This window comes from Pezoporus flaviventris, unplaced genomic scaffold (genome assembly GCF_033815535.1).
Source record: "Pezoporus flaviventris isolate CSIRO_AGI_PZ_B2104156 unplaced genomic scaffold, CSIRO_AGI_Pfla_v1 ptg000001l, whole genome shotgun sequence".
NCBI classification, from domain to species: domain Eukaryota; kingdom Metazoa; phylum Chordata; class Aves; order Psittaciformes; family Psittacidae; genus Pezoporus; species Pezoporus flaviventris.
In genome coordinates, this window is record NW_026892549.1 from 25,504,952 (window position 1) to 25,528,092 (window position 23,141).

The 23,141-nt window shown below is 39.7% G+C and overlaps 1 protein-coding gene across 9 annotated transcripts in view; it reads left to right on the forward strand.

Annotated features, from left to right (window-relative positions):
- ANK3 (ankyrin 3) overlaps positions 1 to 23,141 on the forward strand; it is a 379,207-nt gene that overhangs the window by 266,622 nt on the left and 89,444 nt on the right. For all 9 annotated transcript variants that reach the window (XM_061449032.1, XM_061449040.1, XM_061449062.1 and 6 more), the window contains 9 exons: positions 2,883 to 3,080; positions 5,398 to 5,496; positions 8,079 to 8,177; positions 9,454 to 9,552; positions 11,589 to 11,786; positions 12,312 to 12,410; positions 13,140 to 13,238; positions 16,793 to 16,990; positions 19,085 to 19,183. In XM_061449032.1, the coding sequence (XP_061305016.1) occupies positions 2,883 to 3,080; positions 5,398 to 5,496; positions 8,079 to 8,177; positions 9,454 to 9,552; positions 11,589 to 11,786; positions 12,312 to 12,410; positions 13,140 to 13,238; positions 16,793 to 16,990; positions 19,085 to 19,183 (1,188 nt within the window). The remainder of the gene's footprint in view (positions 1 to 2,882; positions 3,081 to 5,397; positions 5,497 to 8,078; positions 8,178 to 9,453; positions 9,553 to 11,588; positions 11,787 to 12,311; positions 12,411 to 13,139; positions 13,239 to 16,792; positions 16,991 to 19,084; positions 19,184 to 23,141) is intronic.

A 23,141-nucleotide genomic window follows, 5' to 3' on the forward strand; every position in this document is an offset into this window, starting at 1 on the left:
GAACCTCTCCTAAGGAACTACATATCTTTTTAATATGGATTTTGTATTGTCAGGTGTTATCCCTAAATTTAACTTGCTTTTCAAGGCGTGTAGGTTTTTAATTTGTTCATCTTCCTGAGAAGATTCACACAGCATGGCTCAGAGTTCAGTAGCCAAAATCAGGCAGATGGAACATGGGATAGTGGGTTTGAAATAGCCCAGGGCTGAAAGATGCACTTTGGATAGTTACCTGAAGAGGTTTATATAAGCACCTTCAGCAAAACGGGAGCCTCTCTGACAGAAGGAAAATAATGATATGAGTCAAAAAGTGAACAGAAGAAAGTTGAGAGCTTCCTGAGTTTCCTTCTGCTGTGTTAATTCTACTGTTTTCAGAAAGTAAGCTAAGAAGTAGCAATACCTCTGGATGATATAAATGAATCCATTCATTTGGCACTAAACTATGGTACTTCCTCTGCAAAAATAAGTGGCTCCATTCTCTTCAAATTAAATCATGTATTATTGGAAATAGAGCACATCTTTGAAAGAATTTGAGCTCTAGTCCTGAGTATGCCAGTGATTTTCTGTATGAGAAATGACATCTCTGTGTATCAGTGTCCATCTTTTTTTATTACTGCTTTTTGCAGCTTGTTTGGCACTTTTCCTTTTTTTTTTTCCTTCCTTCCCAGATTTAATGGCACTTTCCCTGATTAAAGACCTTTGGTACAGCTGCAAAATAAGTTGTGTATCAGTGATAATGTTGTTTACCCAGTCAGGCATTCAGTACTCTATTTCATCTCCATGGTCATCTTCTGGGTTTTTTTTGTTTCTGTGTGGCTTGTTTTGGCTGGGTTTTTTAAAGGTATCATGTGACTGTCAACATCTTTGGTTCATCTTGAAGTTCTTCAGCTTTTAATATTTTCTTGGCAATCTTCATAAAAGCAGTAAGATAACAGTGTTTATATAGTACCTCAATCTTGAAGTACCAAATCACTTCTTACAGTCAGTCATTGGTAAATTATGTCTTGCAACAAGGATATTGGACAGGAGAACATTATTATATGTAATATTTTTATGTTAAAAATGGGAAGACACACTGAAATATTAACTGACTTGTGTAAGATTGCAGAATATCTTCTACAGCAGCAGAATTAAGAGCAAGCCTGGTTTAGGTCATAGCAAAAGTCAGTATCCCAGTGATATTTTATCTTCATTAACTTTTTCAGCATCCAGTCTCATCTCTTGCTCTTTTGTGTAAAGTCTGGTTAGCTGCTGCGCTTTTCTCATCTGTGACAGGTTTTTGTCAAGTATCTTGCTGATTTTCCCAAATTGACATGTGGCTGCTCTGCTTCTTCCCTTCTTTCCCATCAATGTCAGCCTCTTTTGTACCAGTTTGTCCTGGAAGGGACTCCCATATCATCTTCACAATTTCTTACTCCATCAGTAAGTGTGTTTTATTGGCTGTTATTGTGAAGAATGGCACTTTTCACCTGAAGGATCTTTTTTATAAAAATCGAACAGAACAGTATATGTTTACTATCAACTAAAAACCATCATCAGTTATAAACTGTTATCAGGGGAACCTGGTTACTGAGGGAAATTAATTTTTTTTTTTTATTCCACTGTTTAGCTACACTAGAAGACAGTGAAAACATTTAAAATGCATTGCTAGCAGCAAGCTTCCATGCAGATAATTGCTGTAGTAGCCTTTGGGAATGGGAGAGAGGCTTATCCAAGCCAACATAAATCACAAGTGAGATGCCCATGAGATGATCTTGAAAGAAATAACTTTGTACAAGAATGTCTGCTTCTCAGTACTGAATGTAAACTGCTTTCAAATTCTGACAGGATTAGGCTGCTTGCTTTCAACATCCTTCTTGCTTGTCTCTTTAAAAAATTATTTCACAGTGTATTTCCACCTTTAATTTGAATGTTTGTTATGATATGGGAGAAGAAAGAAATCATCTGTTTCAGAAAGCCTGAGACCTCAACTAGTTTTATCTTGCTCCTTCTCCTTTGCTAACTGCTGTCACACGAGGGCACTACATCTGTGAGCAAAAGTTTCACTTTCTTCATGATGGCAAACGTAGTGTACTGTCAGTCATTTACAGATGATATATTAATATCTCCTGGTTTTACTCTGGAAATGTAATGTATGTTGGCAGCTTGTTGATTAACTATTGTGAGCGCTGCAGACACAATTCTTTGTACAGGTTTTGTTCCTGGATATGAATTTCTCAGGTGTTTCCATGATGAAGCAGAGCTTTACCACTGCTGCTGATAGGTCCCATCACAGTGGTCTCATTCAGATATTTTTATCCCAGTCACACTTGAAACTTTTGCTGTTGTACTGATGTTGGCTGCTGGGAAGAATAGTCTACACAGGTGTGTAATGAAGTAAGGCATGCATACAACCCAAATTCTGGAAAAGACTTAGTGGAGGGATGCGGGAAGGTTGGGGTGATTACTGAGTGATGCTCTGACCTACTCTCTCATGCCAGGAATATGCAGTCTACATTAGAGTGGTGAGTTTTAAAAACAGGAAATTTCCTGACTAGGTTATTTAAAGTCCTAATATACTGTTCTTTACATAATTCATCTAAGTAGAGCAATTTATCTGAGCTATGCTGGCTGAAATAAGCTACATATAGAGCATTGCTGGTATGGTATGACTGTTTTTTTAACCTTGAACTGCCTACAAATTCCAGCCAAATAAGTTCCAAATTCCACATAGCTTTTGCCAAAGTAAGAACCCTCATTGTTAGACCGAACATGTTAAGTTTATTTTGGGTGCTCTCTGGGCTCGTATAATTCTTCATACAACAAATATGCTAAAAATAAAGCAGAGGAGTTTCATTTCTCTGAGCATTCTATAACCCATCAATGTTGGGTCTTCTTATTTGCAGAATGGTTTGTCTCCGTTGCACATGGCAACACAAGGAGATCATCTAAACTGTGTTCAGCTTCTGATTCAGCACAACGTGCCTGTAGATGATGTCACTAATGACTATCTGACTGCGCTGCATGTTGCCGCCCACTGTGGCCACTATAAAGTTGCCAAGGTTCTCTTGGACAAGAAAGCTAATCCTAATGCCAAAGCACTGGTGAGTACACAGCGGGTTACTATTCACAGCTAAACATTCTTCCAAAGTTGCAGTGAGACTTATTTGAGAGTTATTTTCTGCCTGCTGATGGTTAACATGAGGATATGTTGTATTGCTACAGAACCAAGAGAGGATGCTCGGGGTTCAAAGTGTTAATAATGTATAATGCAGTCGGAGTAGACCTTTGCTTATGGATGATCAACTGTGATTTATGAGTTTCTAGTGTACCTAGAGCTCTCTTTCCTCCTGGTAGCTTGTTGTGATTCTGGCTAGATGAAGCAGCTGCAGGCATAACTGCTGTAGTTTTCGGTATGGAGAGAATTCTCATTTTCTAAATGTTTGTAAAGAGAAAAGAAGCAGTAACTTTTAAAATTGAGAGAATTTTTACTAGCTCTCAAAGATGTGAAGCAGTCAAAAGTAGGAATGAGTTACATAACCAATATTTGTGGTGTTTTGTTTCAATGAAGTAATTTGCCTTTCTACTTTAAAAACTTCAGCAACAAAATCTGTTACTGTAATACAAACTGAAGGCATTATTGCATTGTTCAAAATTATATTTGCAATCCATTGTTTTTAAAATGTCTTTTTGATTTGTTCTTCAGTAACAGATTTATGCTCTGACATTAATTGGGTTGCCTGTTGGTATCACAGCCTGATGCTACTAACTTACTCAGTTCCTGAAATACCAAGTGAGCTCCTGAAACCCTCACAAACCAGGTGGGATTGACTGTCTTGAAAACAGCACAGGCTCCACAGATTTCCTTCCCTCAGCCCCTCTGTTTTGTGTCACTTCAACATGTCTTCAGGTGTCTTTGGTCAAGGCATTATGATATATGGGATTGTTTACTATAACCAGCAAGTGGGGAGGCTTGTAAGCCTGTAATATTTATTTTCACCTTCTCACATAATCAAATCATCATCAGGTTTAGCTTATCAGAGTTGCTGGCAGTGGCTTTTCATTGGTCTTGTAACTTAGCCACAATTTTCCTTTTTCCCCTAAATCTTTTAGTGTTTCCTTCTATTCTGTCCTGATCACTACTCAGGATGATTAAGTAGAAGGAACCTGAGTGCAGTGTCTGGGGCTCAGGCTCACTCTTCCTTGACACACATCTGAGCTTACCCTGGACATTGTCCACTGCTAAGGAGAGAGTTGAGAGCTGCTCACACTTAACTGGAACACGCAATTACACTGACCTCACATTACAAAAACATACAACATTCTTTATTATATAGTAGGTAGAAAAGCTAATTTTGATCAGATCTGAGGGATTGGTTCTGTCAGCTCTTTTCAGAATTATTCTGAATTTTTTTTTTTTGTGAATATACAGAAGAGCATCAGCATTCAGTGTGCTAATATTATTGTACCAGTTGTGCATGCTCTGGACAGCTTATTTTCCTGTTTTATTTGTTTCCTGCTCACACTAAATTAGATGGAATATATTCTTTTATAAAGAAGGGCCAAATAAATTTTAATTATCATAAACTGGCAGGTAATGAATAAAAAAAATGTGGTAAGATTAGTTTAGAAAAAGATCCTAATACCAGAACTTCTAAAGTGCTTTTTTTTTAACCGACATTCTGAAAGGTCAAGAGAAAACCAACCAAAAAGAACCCACAACTCCCCCAAAAAACTCCAACAAAAAACCTCAACCAGTTAACTGTGAATATGTTAAGCAAAACCAAAGTCTATGCCAGCTTTAGGTGAACTGAGAATTTAAAAAAAAAAAATCATTATACATTGGAGTAGGAAATATTATAAAATAGTATAAAATAATATAATAATAAATAAAATAATATATTTCATCACTAAAACTGGCTGTGTCTGAAGACCTTAGAACAGCCTTCCAGTACCTAAAGAGGAACTACAAGAAAGTTGGTGAAGGACTAGGGTAAGGTGCTTTAAATTAGAAGAGGGTAGATTTAGATTAGAAATGGGGAAGAAATGTTTTACTTTGAGGGTGGTGAGACACAGGTTATCCCAAGAAGTTGTGGCTGCCCCATCCCTGGCAGGGTTCAAAGCCAAGCTGGACAAAGCCTTGAGCAACCTGGTCTAGTTCAAGGTGTCCCCTCTGTGGAACAGGGATTGGAACTAGATGAGCTTTAAAGTTCCTTCCAACCAAAAGCATTCTATGAATCTATGAAATATGTCTTTTTCTTTTCAGATTTTTTTTTTCTCTTTTACATTAAAAATTTAGTCAAAACAAATCTGTGAGTTGTTTTGTTAAAACAGAGGAATGTGTTATGGTGTATTCTATACCCAATTTTACTTTTTAATGACTTCTATGGTGTCAAAAAGTATGTTCTTTCTCATTTACAGAATGGTTTCACACCTCTTCACATAGCCTGCAAGAAGAACAGAATGAAAGTAATGGAACTTCTTCTGAAGCACGGAGCATCAATTCAAGCTGTGACTGAGGTAAGAAGTAGTCTTTTCACATTTGTCTTTGTTTTTCCTACAAAATTCTTTGTGACTATATTGATTCATATTTAAATATTTCTAAAAGAACATGTACCAATCAAGTCAACAATTGTTTTCAACCAGGTATTACAAAATAATAAAACTGAATAATAGAGTCAGTTATCCTAATGGGTCATAACACCCAATTTATATGCTTGGGGGGGGGGGGGAAAGTGAAACATAACGGATTAAAATATTAAAACTATCTATAATTTCTCAAATTTTTGCTTGTAATTTAATACACTGAAGATGAAATTCACCCTGTTATGGACATCGAGGTGAAGACTGTGAAGTCAGGTCGACGGAGCGGTTTGCCTTAGTCGATGAGGAATGGGTTAGAGACCAGTTGAGCAATCTGGACATCCATAAATCCATGGGTCCAGATGGGATGCACCCGCGGGTGCTGAGGGAACTGGCGGAAGTCATTGCTAGACCACTCTCCATCATCTTTACCAAGTCTTGGGAAACGGGAGAGGTGCCTGAGGACTGGAGGAAAGCAAATGTCACTCCAGTCTTCAAAAAGGGCAAGAAGGAGGACCCGGGTAACTACAGACCGGTCAGCCTCACCTCCATCCCTGGGAAAGTGATGGAACACCTTATCCTTGATACCATCTTAAGGCATATCAAGGATAAGAAGGTTATGAGGGGCAGTCAACATGGCTTCACCAGGGGGAAATCATGTTTGACCAATCTCTTAGCCTTTTATGAGGAAATAACACGGTGGATGGATGATGGCAGAGCGGTGGATGTGGTCTACCTTGACCTCAGCAAAGCATTTGACACAGTCTCCCACAGCATCCTCACGGCTAAAATGAGGAAGTGTGGACTGGATGATCAGGTAGTGAGGTGGACTGTGAACTGGCTGAAGGAGAGAAGCCAGAGAGTTGTAGTCTATGGGGCTGAGTCTAGTTGGAGGCCTGTAACTAGTGGAGTGCCTCAAGGGTCAGTACTGGGACCGGTATTATTTAATATATTCATCAATGATTTAGATGAGGGAATTGAGTGTACTATCAGCAAGTTTGCTGATGACACTAAGCTGGGAGGAGTGGCTGATACGCCAGAAGGCTGTGCTGCCATCCAGCGAGACCTGGATAGGCTGGAGAGTTGGGCAGGGAGTAACTTGATGAAATATAACAAGGGAAAGTGTAGAGTCCTGCATCTGGGCAGGAACAACCCCAGGTTCCAGTATAGGTTGGGGAATGACCTGTTAGAGAGCAGTGTAGGGGAGAGGGACCTGGGGGTCCTAGTGGACAACAGGATGACCATGAGCCAACACTGTGCCCTTGTGGCTAAGAAGGCCAATGGCATCCTGGGGTGTATTAGAAGGGTGGTGGTTAGTAGGTCGAGAGAGGTCCTCCTTCCCCTCTACTCTGCCCTGGTGAGACCCCATCTGGAGTATTGTGTCCAGTTCTGGGCCCCTCAGTTCAAGAAGGACAGGGAGCTGCTGGAGAGAGTCCAGCGCAGGGCAACAAAGATGATTAAGGGAGTGGAACATCTCCCTTATGAGGAAAGACTGAGGGAGCTGGGTCTCTATAGTTTGGAGAAGAGGAGACTGAGGGGTGACCTTATCAGTGTCTATAAATATATAAAGGGGGAGTGTCACGAGGACGGAGCCAGGCTCTACTCAGTGGCAAACAATGATAGGACAAGGGGTAATGGGTACAAACTGGAACACAAGAGGTTCCACTTAAACTTGAGAAGAAACTTCTTCTCAGTGAGGGTGACGGAACACTGGAACAGGCTGCCCAGGGAGGTTGTGGAGTCTCCTTCCCTGGAGACATTCAAAACCCGCCTGGACGCATTCCTGTGTAACATTATCTAGGTGTTCCTGCTCCGGCAGGGGGATTGGACTAGATGATCTTTCGAGGTCCCTTCCAATCTCTAACATACTGTGATACTGTGTGATACTGTGATACCTGTTTTGAAAGGTGGTTTAATTCAGACCTTGTTTTGGCTTTCCACACAGAAGTTCAATTCACCCAACATCAGGGGTTATCACAGATCAGCTAGACAGAAATCAGTATGCTATTACGTCAATCAACATGAGGTAGCCTACATGCAGTTATTGGCACTATTTAAAGATTAATTACGCACCTATGGAAAATTCGGTTCGTCTGTGTGTATGTATATTCTACTAAGTTAGGAGGAAGGGTCACGTGTATGAATGTCTGACCACTGTGGAAGAAGCCAGGTTAGAATTCTCACAGTTTTGAATTCTCTTTTTTCTGGAAAAACGGGGGGGATGGAGTTCACCACTAAGTTCAATAGACCTTTTTGTTCATCTAAAAGCAACTGGATTTGACGGGGACAGTGGACACCGTATCTTTTTTGCATTCATGTACCACTCATAGGTGTTTCCAATTCTCTGTGCCCTTTAGTTTCAGCATGTGATTACATTTTTGAGAAGACAGGATCCACTCAGAAGAGCAGGCACTGGGGTTTACTTACTTTAAAATAGCTTATTTTTTCACTATGGCATTCTAGTAAAGAAATGTGGAAGTAGGTATTTAAGTTTGATTTTGGTTTGGTTTGGTTTTCAGTCGGGCCTAACTCCAATCCATGTCGCTGCCTTCATGGGACATGTAAATATTGTATCGCAGCTAATGCATCATGGAGCATCACCCAACACTACCAACGTGGTGAGTAACAGGTTTCTTTTTGGCATGGCAGAACTGCGAGTTGATTATAATATTTTGGAGCAGCACTGTTGTGAAGAAGCACCTAAATCTGGTGTTTACCATTCACCTCCATAGTAGTCATTGCTCCTACTGGAGTCATGGGAAAGTTCAGCCTGCTGACTCCTATTTGGGAGATGCTTAACAGGTTGAGGAAACCTCAGAAGAGGGTGACTCTGTTCTTTTTATTTTCTGAAGAATGTGAACATACTGTAGCTCCTTATATGTGATTTTTGAGATGTGTACTTGACTGTTGAGCACTGTTTTCCCAGGACCTCGGGGGTCTACCATTTAAGGAAAGTTCTGCTGCTATCAACAGATTGCAGCAGATTGTCAGGACATATTGCCTGTGTCCATACAGCCATACAAGTGTGCTTTTCTACTGGATGTGCACTGTGTGCCCTAAGGCTCCTAGGGCATGTGTAAAAACTGAAGTCATTGTTAGATGGATATTTGAAAGTTGGGAAATAGGAGGAAAGTAGAAACTTGTTGATTCTTTTTAACAGTTTGGCCTCTAAAATCTCCCTTTCACCTTCCATATACAGGAGCATTTAGAAGACAATCTTTTAGTAAGATTTTCATCTACTAATACTATTAGGTTGTATAAAAATGCAACATCATTTTTAAGTTAGCAGGTGTTTGCTGAAGACATATCAATGTCCAAAAATATAAAAAGCAGTTTCCATCCTGAATTTATTCTGGTCTCCATGGATTTGTTTTTCATAAAATCCATGAAACCTTAGACTGATTTACGCAGTAATGAATTTTTTTTCTCTTGTTCACTCGTCTCAGTGCTTGTTAGATAACAAATCATAGTAGGGGCATAGGGCATCACAAGAGGAAAGTCAAATATATGTGTATCTGTATATACAAAATTTGAGATAAATTTTTTGTTTGACTAAACTAGGCCCTACTTAAATGGAGGTCCATTTTAACACTGTGAGTAATGCTAGTAAACACAAAAATTGTACTGTCTCTTTTCAGCAAAAGACTAGTGACAGAGGCGCTATTGTCTCATGGAACTGACCCTGAAATAAACTGTTTTGTAGTGTACAGCTAAGAGGTCAAATATTGAGTTAATCTCTCATCTTGCTCACAGAAAACTACTACAAAATATTTTAGTGGAGATTATTCTGAACTGGGTCACCAGTATTTTTGTATTTATGAAACGTGTTGGGCTTTGTTTTCCCACAGTGTGTTTTTAATGTTTTTGGTTTTTTTTTTTGCTGCTGCATGCTAGAGAGGAGAAACAGCACTGCACATGGCTGCCAGAGCTGGCCAAACAGAGGTCGTTCGATACCTGGTACAAAATGGAGCCCAAGTGGAGGCTAAAGCTAAGGTAAGATGATGGTCCAGGTCTTATAACCCTAAGTTATCTATATTTAGCAAAGAAAGGAATCTCATTCATCTTGCATGTGTCTTACGGCAAGAGAAAATGAGATGAAGCCAAGGGTCTTTGAGTAATGACCACTGATACTTTGTTATGTATTCTCTTACTGTAGTTGTGAGTGATCTGTATGTAAGAGAGAAGATAGGAGATGTCAAATTGATACCATGCCCTTTTTTTTTTTTTGGGGGGGGGGGGGCAGTCAGCTTTTAACATAAACTATCACGCGTTTGAAGAGTTTCGGCTTGGGGTGGGAAGCAAGGAGGGGGAGGAATGCCTCAAATCCGCTTTTATTTCTGCAAAACTGTAAATCCTAGGCTGCTAGTGTCTTCCATCATGATCCTAAAACATCTGCCTGTGTGCATTCAGAAATAGTTATACTGTTAAAGGACACCTAAGAAGGCACAGTAAGGGGATGTCACATAGGACTGGACAGAAGAAACAGAGTCTATAGAAATAATTGCAATTGAGGATTATAAGGGGGCAGGAAAAAGAAATGGTCAAGAGCCACTGAAGAAACATGCAAAATTATGGAAATAAAAGAGGTCCAGGAAACAGACAAGGAAAGGCGATAAATGGGTGCAATAAATAGCAATCTCATTAGGTAGAATCAGGATTTGGTTTTGGGTTTTTTTTCAAATAGTGATTAAATTAATACAGTTTCAAAGAAGTCTGGTTTTTATTTTGAATCTCATCTGTGCATTGGCTCACAAATAAAGTTACTGGTAAGATTATCTACTTATAAGGAACTCTGACTAATTATTTGTAGCAGATACACTTCATATCTGCAAGCAGTCTGACAACAGAAGTGAGTCATGTGGTCTGTAAATCTCTAAAACCAGCCTTGAAAGTGAGCAGCTCATGCTCAGAAACACAATCGTGCAAATCTTTTCTATTTAATTAATTTGTGCAAAATACCATTGCCTTTGATCAGTTCGTTATCATGAATAACAACTAAATGCAAGTAATAGATTATAGACCAGTGCTAACATCAGCCATGAGGAATTTGTGGGAAACAGGCATAAACTGGAAACATCTAAGAATCATAAAGTGTTTCTACCAGTCAGAGGAGAATTTCCCTGTAGAGGAGCATCATTCACATCCTGATGCTCTCTCTCATTCTAAATCCCAAAGGTGTAAAATCACTGTTGTAGGATGAGCATGGGCAGAAGTCTCTTTAACTGAGAACACCCCAGAATTACTCTGCTGCAGGACATAATGTAGCAGTGCTTAAAAGGTGGGAAGTTCAGCAGGGAAAAATGGGGTCAGAAAGATGTTTGAATAGATTTATGAGGAACAGGAAAAAATACTCGGAACAAGGTCACAAACAACAACGCTTTCACTGAAGGAAAATAAGCAATGATACTCATGACAAGGCAACCCCTGTACTTAAAACTACTAGGGTTATTGTGTTCTGAATGGCCAGTAAGAAAACAACAGTGAATTCCAGCACCATGCTTTATCTTCAGTTACATCCACTGTAAAGTTATCTGCAAAATAGTAAACAAATTGTTCACCATTAAAAAAGCACAAAATACAATACTCAGTGCAAGTTACTAGGCAGTAACATGCTAAGCATCTGAGGCCATCCCAACTAACAACAAGTTGTTAGATGTTGCTGGGAATCATAAATGAAATTCAGATGTAAACAATAGAGCTATACATTCGCTGCATGCATTTTAAGGAAAGTCTCAAATTCAACTGGAAACTCTATGCACCTTAGTGGCAAGGCAAAATGAGGCAAATCCAGATTAGAAAAAAAATTATTTACTGTTAGGTACCTGTCTGGAATATTTTCTGGTGCATCAACAAAGCAAAAGGTATCTTTATTATATGACAAAGACAGTGTGCAATATTCACTATTGACCTCAGTAGAATTAATGCTCATCTGCAATTCTGGAAAGTGGTAGACTCAGAGCAAGTATTTTCTGTCAAAATATGAGCCTCAATTTTCTCATGTAGGACTCTGTTGTTTCTTTTGGGTTTAGGATGACCAAACACCACTGCACATTTCTGCCCGACTGGGAAAAGCAGATATTGTACAGCAGCTGCTACAACAAGGAGCATCTCCAAATGCAGCTACAACGTCTGGCTATACGCCCCTGCATCTTTCTGCTCGAGAAGGACATGAAGATGTAGCTTCTGTTCTTTTGGATCATGGTGCATCTTTATCTATCATTACCAAGGTAAGTGAGTTGTAAAAGCGATAGCTTCAATAGTAAAATATACCTGTAGCAAGTGCTACTTGTGAATTAAATGCTGCGAGAATTGAACACACATGAAAATGGTGTAAGAATGAGCTACATTTTATTAAAAGGGTACATATCTTCATGATTTAACCTCATGTAGCCTGATGTATATAACATATCGCAGTGATCAGACATGCATTCTCTTGGAATGAAAGAAATGCAGGGCAAAAATTCCTAGCAGGAATTTATAAACTGTTACCCAGCCTTGTCCTTGGGTCTTTGGTGGTATGAAAAAAGGAACTGTCTCTTCACTTTTTATGGTTGTTTTAATATAGATAAGGTTTTGCCTTGCAAGGAAGGGCCTCCAGACCTGCTAGGCAGATGGTAATCTGCAGACTTGCTGCCAGTACTCAGGACTATGTAAGGGAATGGATGGAAACATCAGTACCCTTGTAAATCAGAGACAAACCTTACCTTGAAAAAGAGTGCTCAAGGCTGCTATATAACTGTTTTCTCTTACAGAAAGGATTTACTCCTCTACATGTGGCTGCAAAATATGGGAAAATTGAGGTAGCCAATCTCCTGCTTCAGAAGAATGCATCTCCCGATGCTTCTGGAAAGGTAGGACAGAAGAAGCCACTGCCACTTGCACAGCAAGTACTTAAATGCACATAATACTCTAATAATATCCTTCTGTCTACTTACCATGACACTAATATACACAGCGTGGGAGTGGGTTTCATGTAGTATTCCAGTCCCTGTTGGGGCTGTCAGGAGCCAGCAAACTCTTCACAAAAGTGACTTTTATTATCATTAATTGACAACAAAATCATGTCCTCTTTTTACCCATCCAGGAGAATGGAGACAAACCATTCCCCTGCCTTCCTGCCCAGACTATTTACAGTCTTTATCAGAGTATTCAGGCATCTGACTCTTCTCCCTCATGTCTCATGACACAGGGCAAAGCCCAATAGGACCTCAAGCTTTATAAACTAGTCCAGCTTGGATTTTTACAGATCCAAGGGACAGTTTACTTATCCACTGCAGTAAAAGAAAAACATTACCCAAGGTATGACCTCAGGGTCAAAATTCCTTACCTACTCTGTCCTGAGGGCAGCAGAGATATGTCCTTCTCTGTTCATCTTCCCTAGGAAAAGTCAAAAAGGCTTTCATAGCTCAGTAAGATTTCCAAATCTGTTTGGTTTTTGATTCTAAAGTTATCGAAGACCCTGGGTATATGAATGAATAACAAATGTGGTTTTTCACCTTATCTCCTCTGATTCTCCAAACTCTTAAGTTTTCCCTGGAGAGGACCTGTAACACACTTGTTTGTTCTGCATGTGTTTTTAGAGCGGTTTAACACCACTGCATGTAGCTGCACACTACGATAATCAAAAAGTGGCACTCCTACTGTTGGACCAGGGAGCTTCACCTCATGCATCTGCCAAGGTACAAGTACTGGCCACTCTGGGGGAGCAATAGTACTGGCCACGCTGGGGGAACCTAGGCTTTTTGTGTCATTTTATTCCCTGTCTACTTCTGTTCTTTTTAGGCTGTATATGCTTGCAATTACAGGGAGCTCAGGGAACTTGTTTATTAATGTCTCACAGTCACATAAAGCTGCTAGAATAATTCTACAGGTGAATAAAACAGCAGTAAAAAAGCAAACATAGATATAGAAATATTTAAAATCTTTAGTTTAAGTAAAGTTCAGTCTAGGTGAATAATGTGTCTTGCTTTCATTTGTCTGGTCTCTTTTGTACCCTCTCCCAGCCACCCAACTGTATATAGCTGCATCTTAACCTCTGTGCAGGGCAAGCTTGTAGCTAATGCCTTGCTACAGGGGTGTAGTTCTCCTGTATTATGCCACAGGATGACTTCTGAGGCGTGATATGTTTTTCAGTACAATGTACATAATTATTAATGTGCTTCACAATACTTCCTCCACAGTCTAAATGTACTTGTGAGAAAATAAAACAGGTAGCCACAGCCCTGCTTTAATTGCAAATTACTGTAGGCAAGACAACACATAGTGTAAGATTTCAGGGGATGTGAAAGAGTAAATAGATAGTTGGACAGCAACAACACTAAACCAGGATGGAAGTGCATGTAGGTTCAGATGAGGTAAATGCAGTGTAAATGCCTCATCTGAAACAACCCAGGCACATTCCTAAAATCACTACAAAAAAAAAAACAAAAACAAAACAACCAAAACACTAGAAAAGCGAGAGCTAGTGGAAAAGCCAGTATCCTAGATAGACAGCTCCCCTTGATTGCCTTCCTCTCACACATGACTGAATACAGCCATAACACTAGAGGCCTTCTGCATGGCTAAAAAAAGAGGATGGAGTCTTTCATACATGGTAGGTCTGGAGTTTATAGCGCAAAGGAAAGAAAAGTTAAATAAACACGGATAGCCAGCAGCAACGGCACAGTTTAAAATCAATAATGTCAATAGTGACAATCTGGAGAGCCCAGGAGGTGAACTGGAGTGATCTCTGATCTTTTACTACTGCAACACAGCACTCTTAAATGCCCACTGTGGGGAAGAAAGGGCCTTCTGGAGGCCTGACTGAACTAGTTTTGACCGAAAGAAACTGTCAGTGGAAGCTGTGCATCCTATAGGGGCAGGGATTGCAGCAGCCACTTTTCAAGGGCTGTCCAAACCCAGGTGGAAGCACAACAGACTGTGGAATAATACTGCACAAACTCATGTGTCACCTTAGCTTTCCTATCTGTAACAGAACAGTTTTGCAGCTGCCACTTCAGGCCTTCACGTGCCAGCTGTAAGTTTTCCTAAAATGAAGCATTTGTTAGTAGTCTGCAGCAAGTGAGCCACAGCACACTGTGTAGAGTGTCAATACTAAATAAAATTAACGGTAACATGTCTGTTGCTTTCGGCACCCACTGTGCAGTCATCTGAAACGTGGTGTTGGTAACAGCAGATGATTTCCCATTTCTTTTGTAAATGTGGTCTGATAAATAAATTTGTTATGTCCTATCTCATCACTGGCTCCACAGTTGGTTTCATCAGCAGTTGCTTTTTCTGTGACACTCCTGTTTTAACACTGATCTTAAGAGTGGCACATTAGCCTGTCCCGGCAGCATTTGCCTTGAAGAATGATCAGTGAAAGGGTATGGGAAGTGGTCATGTCATAGTACAGTGATGTGATACAAACAGTTATTCTGGTGAGCCATTCTTCTTTTTAGAGGCCAAAATTAGGCTTCTGGCTAATTTTAGTTTGGCATCCACTTTATAATGCTTCTCTTCCTCTCTCCTCCACCCCAGAAACCTCAATATTTCTCTATCACTTTATCTTTAACTCTTTTTCCTTTCCCCCTTATTTCCTGGCAGCCAGAATAACCCAATACCCTTCCTTCCAAACTTCTCTATTCTTCTGCATCTATGCATAGTGTAAGCCCTTATGAGGAGAAAATGCAGTCTGAGACTGAGCTGAATTTCAACTTTTTATTTTCAGCTCTTTTTTTGCCTTCTCTTGGCAACCTGCTCCTTTCCATTCCCCTAAATGTATGCCCATTTCTAAGGAAAAAGCTTGAAATCTGCATTTGTCATTTTACAAAATATACATAAGCTCCATTTAAAATACGCACAGTTTAGCATATATGCAGGACTTAGCAAGTCATTTCTAGGATTTAGTAACTGTCCATGTGGCAATGGCTGTTTTTCAGGAAGTCTAAGGGAGAGGATTATGTTTGTTTTTCCTGAAGCATTTTATCTTCAAAGTGAAAATTCAGTGGCCGTATATTTCCCCTATTGATTGTGGCATTGAGTTTCCTGGGTATCATTCTGAAGTATCTTAGTATGTAAGGTCTGAACTAAATCTGAATTTGACTTTGAAGATTACACGAACTATTCCACATGGAGTTACTGCTGTGCATTTCTCACTTCAAGACTGCTGTTAAAGCGCTCTTGTAATTATTTGCTGCTCCTGTGTATTTATTCTTTGTTCCTACCTGCATTGCCCTGCATCTGTTGTGACCTGTCTTCCCGTATAGTCCAGTCCTGCTGCCCCATGTGGCACAGGGAGGAGCCATTCCAGGTGAATCCTTTATGCCTTTAGATAGATTTTACTGGGCTGTGTAATCTGAGATGCATATTATACTTATGATACCATGCAAAATGGCTTATGCTTACGGTCTCATTCACTCCCTCCCAGACCTTCTTCCTTAGTCACATGCATACATTTGCCATTTGCTTAAAAATGAAGGCTAATGCATTTCAGAAAGACAGAAAGTTCTTGGTTAAATGGGCATCCCAATCTGCACCAAAAGCTGGGCATACCTTAGTGTTTTCCTATCTTGTGTTAATCTATTATTTACATTTATATTTATATCCATTTATCTATTTTCTGCCAAATCTATCCATTTTTAGAATTTTAAAATACGCATTTCTATTTTAGTAGTGGGCTCACTGAGTACACATATTAGAAGGAATAAAAAAATAAAGAATGCGAGACTCCAGAGTTGTATGCTTTAATTTTTGCTTGATCTGAATGAAAACAGCATGTCAGTAAGGTTAAGGTACATGCTGCAAGAAAGGCCATATTTCATGTACATAATGCTTTCATTCACACTGGGAAATGGGAAGAAAACAAACAATAACAGCTGTTCTGAGTTACGACCACACATCCTGCTCTTCTGTTTGTCAAAGATTTCATGTACATTTAAGGAAAAGTAGCAAATGTCTGTGAAATGAAAATCAAATTCCTGTTCCTAATAGCTTGTGCTCTTCTGAACAGATACTTTTTTTCCCAAATTTGAAAGTTTCTTTCAAAATGCTCTTATCTGTAACAATGCTCCCAAACCAGATTGCTTAAAGCTCTGATACATTAATTTGTACAAATAGTTAATATTGTATTTGACAATGTTTGGCAGGATTTTTAAAACTAATGACTTATTTTCATAGAGTTGGGTAGGTACAGGAAAGTGATTTATCACATTGCTCAATGAGTAGCTTGCAATAAAGTGCTTTCTGTTGACAGAATGGCTATACACCACTGCACATAGCTGCCAAGAAAAACCAGATGGACATAGCAACTACACTGCTGGAATATGGTGCTGATGCCAATGCTGTAACCAGACAGGGTATCGCCCCTGTACATCTTGCCTCTCAAGACGGCCATGTGGACATGGTGTCATTGCTTCTTACTAGAAATGCTAATGTAAATCTCGGCAACAAGGTAAGTGTTCCCCCAGCTTTGTGCTAAGGCAATAAACAGACATGGTGATGAGAAGGATAGGGGCCTGCAATTAAATTTGTCCACTGTTATTCTCGACAGTTTGAAAGCCACTGCAAGTGTTTGAATACACATCATAATTTCTTCTAGCAAAGAGAGTAGCATGCAGCATGCCACATCACATTGAATGAACCATATTTCATAGTACTTGGGTTTTAATGATAGCACATGCTTCCTTCCATGTTATGCTCTTCTACCAAAACATGACCAGAGAGAAAAGGTCTTCCTCTCTCCAGCAGTTACTGGGGTTAGCGTGTGTCATTTATGAGCCTCTAAGTATATGCCTGCCCATTAAACAGTGGTAACAACTAACTTTTCAAGGGAAGCTGAATTTTTTAATGGAATAATGATAGCAACTTTGTCTGAGATTTTTGTCATTATTATAAGTGATTCTTTGCCCCCCCAAGGGGGTGTTCCTTAGAGCACCCCCTTTCTCCTGGGGGCAGAAAAGGGAAGTTGATAGATTTTAGTTTCTATATGTATGAATTTATAGGCTATTAAGTCCGCTCTGTAGTAATGTTTCTAGCAAATGTGCAGCCTTCATTCTCTAAATGCTCCACTAGACATCAGAGATGTTGTAAAGTGTAGTTACAGCATGGATTTATGTGGCTAAAGTAGAAAGGCAAGAGACAAATTTTTCATGGAAAATATTTCTTATTCTCAGCAGGTAGAAAAACTCTGTGTACTCAGAGGCCATGGATGATGCTGCACAGGGCTGCTGTGTTTTCCTGTTTCTAACATTGTAGTTTGGTTACTTTTGGGCCGTCCTTCCGGAACTTCTCTGGCACATGTTGATCTTTCTAGTCTCAGTCAAGTGTGTCGGCTTACGCAGTGCATGGCAATTTGCCATGTACACAATTTGAGTCACAGTGGCTATCACAGTTTTGCTGCTGAGGCTAATATAGAGACCATGATTGCAGCTGCTTGGCATTTTGATTCAGTTCCTCCAGAGGTTAATTTCCTGCAACATCCTTCAATCTGTTACCGTTCAGTTGTAATCTCTAGTTTCTCATTATGCTGATAACGCCACTTTTTGAAAATAGTTCCCCCTGTATTCACTGATGGATGTTCATTTCTTCCAAGCTCAGCACCTACATTTGAAGCCAGATATTTAAAGCACACTAACTTTGAATTTTGCAATAGGAATGAAAAAAAACATTTATTTTCTTCAGGACCCACAGAATGGTTGGGAGCTGTATGCTCACAGCTCGAGGGTGGGCACTGAGCACCTATTAAAACCTTTTTAGAAGGCATGGCCCGTAATAACCAAGCTCCACCTGCTTTTCTGTCACTGGTGCTAGAGGCAGTAGGAACAGGAGAGCAAAAGTGCTGTGATTTGCAAGTAAAGGATATTCTTTCCCATTCCTAACAACATCCTCTCAGCAGATTCGCTCTTCCTCTCTTTTACCTGAAGTCTTTTATGTGACAGAAAGTTGCGTAGTTTTCTGAGGTTTTCAGGTTTTCATATCTGAAGTTTCAGATAAGAAAAATAATAAGCTATCCAAAAAGTAAGTGTGTCAGTACGCATCATCTAGCAAGTCCTTATACTTTCTGGGCAGAGAGAAATGGAGCTTATCTTACAAAAATGTAGTTTTACCTTTTCTGTCTGTGTTTGAAAACAATCAAGTAGAGGACTAAAAGGTAATGATAAATCTGAGTGAATGTTACTTCTAGAAAACTTGTAGAGGTGTAAACAATAATTCAATGTTTATTTTAAATTACCACTCATTCTAATGAAGTGAATTAGTCAGAAGGTTAAAACATACTATGTCACTTTTTTCTGAAAGGGTTATAATTTGCTATCCCACATTTAAAACTGGATGAAGAAACACTCCTTGTGTAAAGGAAACATTATCTTACTGCCTTTCAAGTTGTGTTTTCTTGCATGTTATTAGGAAGTACATTACACAGTAAAAGAGGAATTTATAATTTCTATGAATTCAGTAGGATGTTTTGATTCTTACTTATACCTGAATTTTGATACTAGTATTCATGTACCTCCTCTGAAGATTGTTACTTACTGCTTCTAATCTACAGAGTGGATTGACGCCACTCCACCTGGCTGCCCAAGAGGACAGGGTCAACGTAGCAGAGGTTCTTGTTAACCAAGGAGCTGCTGTTGATGCACAGACCAAGGTAAGAACACCAACATGTATTATATACACAACATGTATTATTTCCTTTCAGGGATGCATGAGCCTATAGACTGGAATAATAATCAATTTCAGGGTGATACTGAAATAACAGCAGAGAAGCATTCCTTATAAAAAATATCATAGAATACATTCTGAAACTGAAGATATGTGGACTTGAGTGTTTAGGTTATGCTCAGTCTTGGAGGAGTAAGCTTATTTCTTGCCAAATACTTAAATCAATGTAGATTTAGATTGTATCCTACTGTTGTGTTTACTGAAGGTACGTGGGGTTGAACTGCTTTTTTACAAAAGGAAACTTTCAGAAAAGCTTCATTTCCCTCTACAGAGAGTCATATAATCTTCTACCATATGCATGCTGTCATCTGCTTTTGTTATTTTTTACATGTTGCATGTACTTTCCATTCAGCTGACAGTAGAAACAAAACACAGGAGAATTGTTACTTAAAACATCTTTATTTATAGCAAGAGAAGCAATGTAAAGCAATGTAGGCATTCCTGGCTAGAAAGTAGCTAATACATTTTTCCCATGATTTAAGAGACTTCATGAAATTAAGTAGTCTCCTTTCTGTGAGCTGATATTAAATAGCCATCCGTAGCCATGATTCTGCAAGTAAGCCATTGTTCATTTGTAAAGATTGCCCCCTACTCCTGCAGCTTGGCTCAGCCTTTATGGCTGGATGCCTCTGAATTTCTAAGCCTCTTTGTTTTGCAAAGCATAGTGAGGCGACCTATTTCATCATATGGGTACATTCTAGGGAACTGACATTTTCTGTTGTCACAAGTTCAGACTAGACCATTGTTCTCCTGATGGTAAACATTAACTTACTAGGTTGTCAGTAAATATTGCTCTACTCTACCTTCAAAAATAATATTAGAGATGAAATATTTAACTCTTGAGGACAAATCTGAAATTCTTTATCACCGTTATCTAATATGAAATACATATATGCGATGGTAGTCTGTTTCAAATTTACTTGTCTGAAAATAGCTCTGTCTAAAGTAAATATTTCAACTCTAAGTAAGAGATCTGGCTTTCCAAGGTGCTTCAGGGTGGCTTTTGAGACCCCAAGCAATGACACCTTCCACTTTGCAGTATATGCAGGTTTTTAAGAGCAATGTCATGAGTAAATTCCAAGATCCTGTGTACAAATGGGTTTATGCACACTAATGTTGTATACGGTGCTCCAAGTTTAATAATGATGATCTCAGCGTTGATTCTTCATGCATTGTCTAAATCTCAGATTCATTCCTTTAGCTAGGTAATAAATCAGTTATGATCAAATACTTGGACTGTAGATGATCAAATCAGCTAAATTAATCAAGTCTCACAATTGAACTTCCACACTTTTTGCTGAGTAGCAGCTTTCACAACTCTGTTAGGTGTGTGCCACAAGTCATCTGCTGTGCTTGCATCCCATAAATGTGCAGGTGTGTCAGACTGTCCAGCAACATTATCATTCTATCATCACACCAACATCTCAGAAAGGGCTTAATCCATCATCATCTCTGGCTGCAGCTCAGCTGATTACAATCTGTGGCAGAGGGAAAATTCACTGTTGTGTGATTTTTCTACTGTGTAATTCCAACTGTACCAGCTGCTGATTTCAGTGCCCTTATTCTGACATGAAACTGAAATAGGTCTGCTGAAATCCCAGGAGCTTCTCCAGGTTTGCACTTTTGCAACATATCCTCAGCCTATATTTTACAGATGAATCAGTCTGAGTTCTTATCATTTCTTAAATCATCCAGAAGTAGACGAGGTCTTCCCTGGTGCATTCTTTGCATGATTTCCTCAGATACATGTGGTTGCTGTTCCGGAGATAGTTCCTGCCTGGTTTTGGTTTCTGTAGCAAGACATTGCAGAACCTGCTTTTAACTTGGTCAGAGCTGAATTGTCTCCTATCCCGTACAACTTGCTTGTGCGTGTTTGCCTTCCTTCCACTCTTCTCTGTCCCATAAATACTAAGTAGACTAAAGGAGACATTTACATTGACAGGTGCAGGCAGTAGCATGTTCCCTTTGACTGCTCTCCAGTGTCTAAATAGGATCCACTGGTGGCCTTTTAGTCACATTAGCATGGCAGAAACATCTGAGATACTTTCACAGCTGAGAGCCAGGGCATGTTTACTGGGTTTCAGGGCCAGCCTGGCACAGTTGCACAAGTTCTGTACTGATCTTTAAGCCCAGCAGGGTGGCAACGTGGTGGAGCAGGCACATGATGGTAGAGACATGCAGAAAAGGGGCTTCAGTTTGTAATTCACAGATCTGGGAGCTAAATTTCTTAATTGCATCTCTGACAATTGAACTAGTCAGTGGACAAAACTATGCACAGGGAAGAAAGCAGCCACGTTTGACTGTCTGCATCATGAATACTGTCATCAGTAACAGTCGTATAATTTTAAAGAAGCCAACAGTAAGTACCTGTTGTTCACCCTCATTCTTCAGTTAAATATGAAACTAGTGAAAGTAAAGAATATTTTGCTGGTACATATTTGCTTCCATTGGACTGCCCCATAGTTTTCAGGAAGTGGGGCAGGGGCTCTTAGGTCAGGCAAAGTCAGGGTGTATTTAAGCAGAACTACTTTGTAGTGTGACAAACCACCTGTCTGGGAAAATGTGCATTATTAATCCTGTAGGTAGGCCTTTGTGGTGAAGAACACCCGCAACGGCTTGTTCTCCTGCCTACTGTGCTAATTTGCCCCCTGCTCTAGAGGACTGTCTGCTCCTTAGGAAAAAAAGTGCCCACATGCCTTGTGAGATTCTGTCAGGAGTGAGCTTGATGCTTATTCTCTGCCTTTTGGAGAGTCCCATCTGCTGGGTTCATACAGCAGTAAGCCTTCCACGCTCCACGTAGACACCTGAAGATTGTCTGACAGATATCCACTCACCTGTGATAGAAGTGCCAAATGCAGTACCATGTATTTAGGACAGAACAATTTCTAGATAAACTTATGATCATCTTGAGTTCCTAGGGTAAGAGCTGACAAGCTCTGAACTTCGACAGTGGAGGAAAAGTGTAATGCTGTAAGAACTGCCATACCCTGACCTCATGTTCTATGCAGGTGAAGTTTAGATGATTGGCTTGTAAAACAGCAGTTCTGTAGTTACAAGCTCTCTTGTTTAGATGGATTAACTGTTCTATGAGAATAAAAGGTCTGTGCATGCTGTCTCTAAAACCAGAGGCATTGGGGAGCAAGATACAGCAACAGCTGACTTGGCTTTAGAAGCGCTGTTGCTATGCTTGCATGTTTGCATGATCTATCCAGCATGTCCAGTTCAGATTCATTACTTTGGACTTACAGGGACAGAGATGTGTCCATCTGTGCCTTAAAAGTTAGTGAAGCTGCATAGTTTATAGTGGCATTATACTGGGGATATTCCCTACCAGCGGCATCAACACTAACCTTCTGTTCTCTTCATGTCACACCCATACACTTTTGTTGCCTCAATTATTGTGGTCTGGATGACTCTTCAGTAGTCTTTTTTGTTGTTGTAGCTTTTTCTTTGTTTACATTCTCTCCTTATCTTATTTCTCATTTTCCCAAGTTAAGGTTCATTGGTTATGTCACTCCAGCACAGTATCAGTCAATAAAGGGAGAACACTTAGCATCTCATCAGGTCACTCAGCTTCTTGAGTAGGGACCAATGAGCTATCATATTCCCCTCTGGCACATGCTCGTTAATCATCATTTATATATAACTTACACTCCCTAGAGTCTGCAATTCTGACACATGGGAGTTCTTGCTCCCTCTCAGTTTCTGAGGGCCATATACAAAATTGGGTTTTTTCAGGTGATTAGAGAAGATTGGACAGAAACACATTTTGCATCTGAAAGCTATTGCAGGGAAGAAAAAAATCCAGTACTACAGAAAATCTCGACCGGGAGGTTAGTCTGTATGATTAAGATCAATTCTGGCTCTAAAAATCATGAGCATTT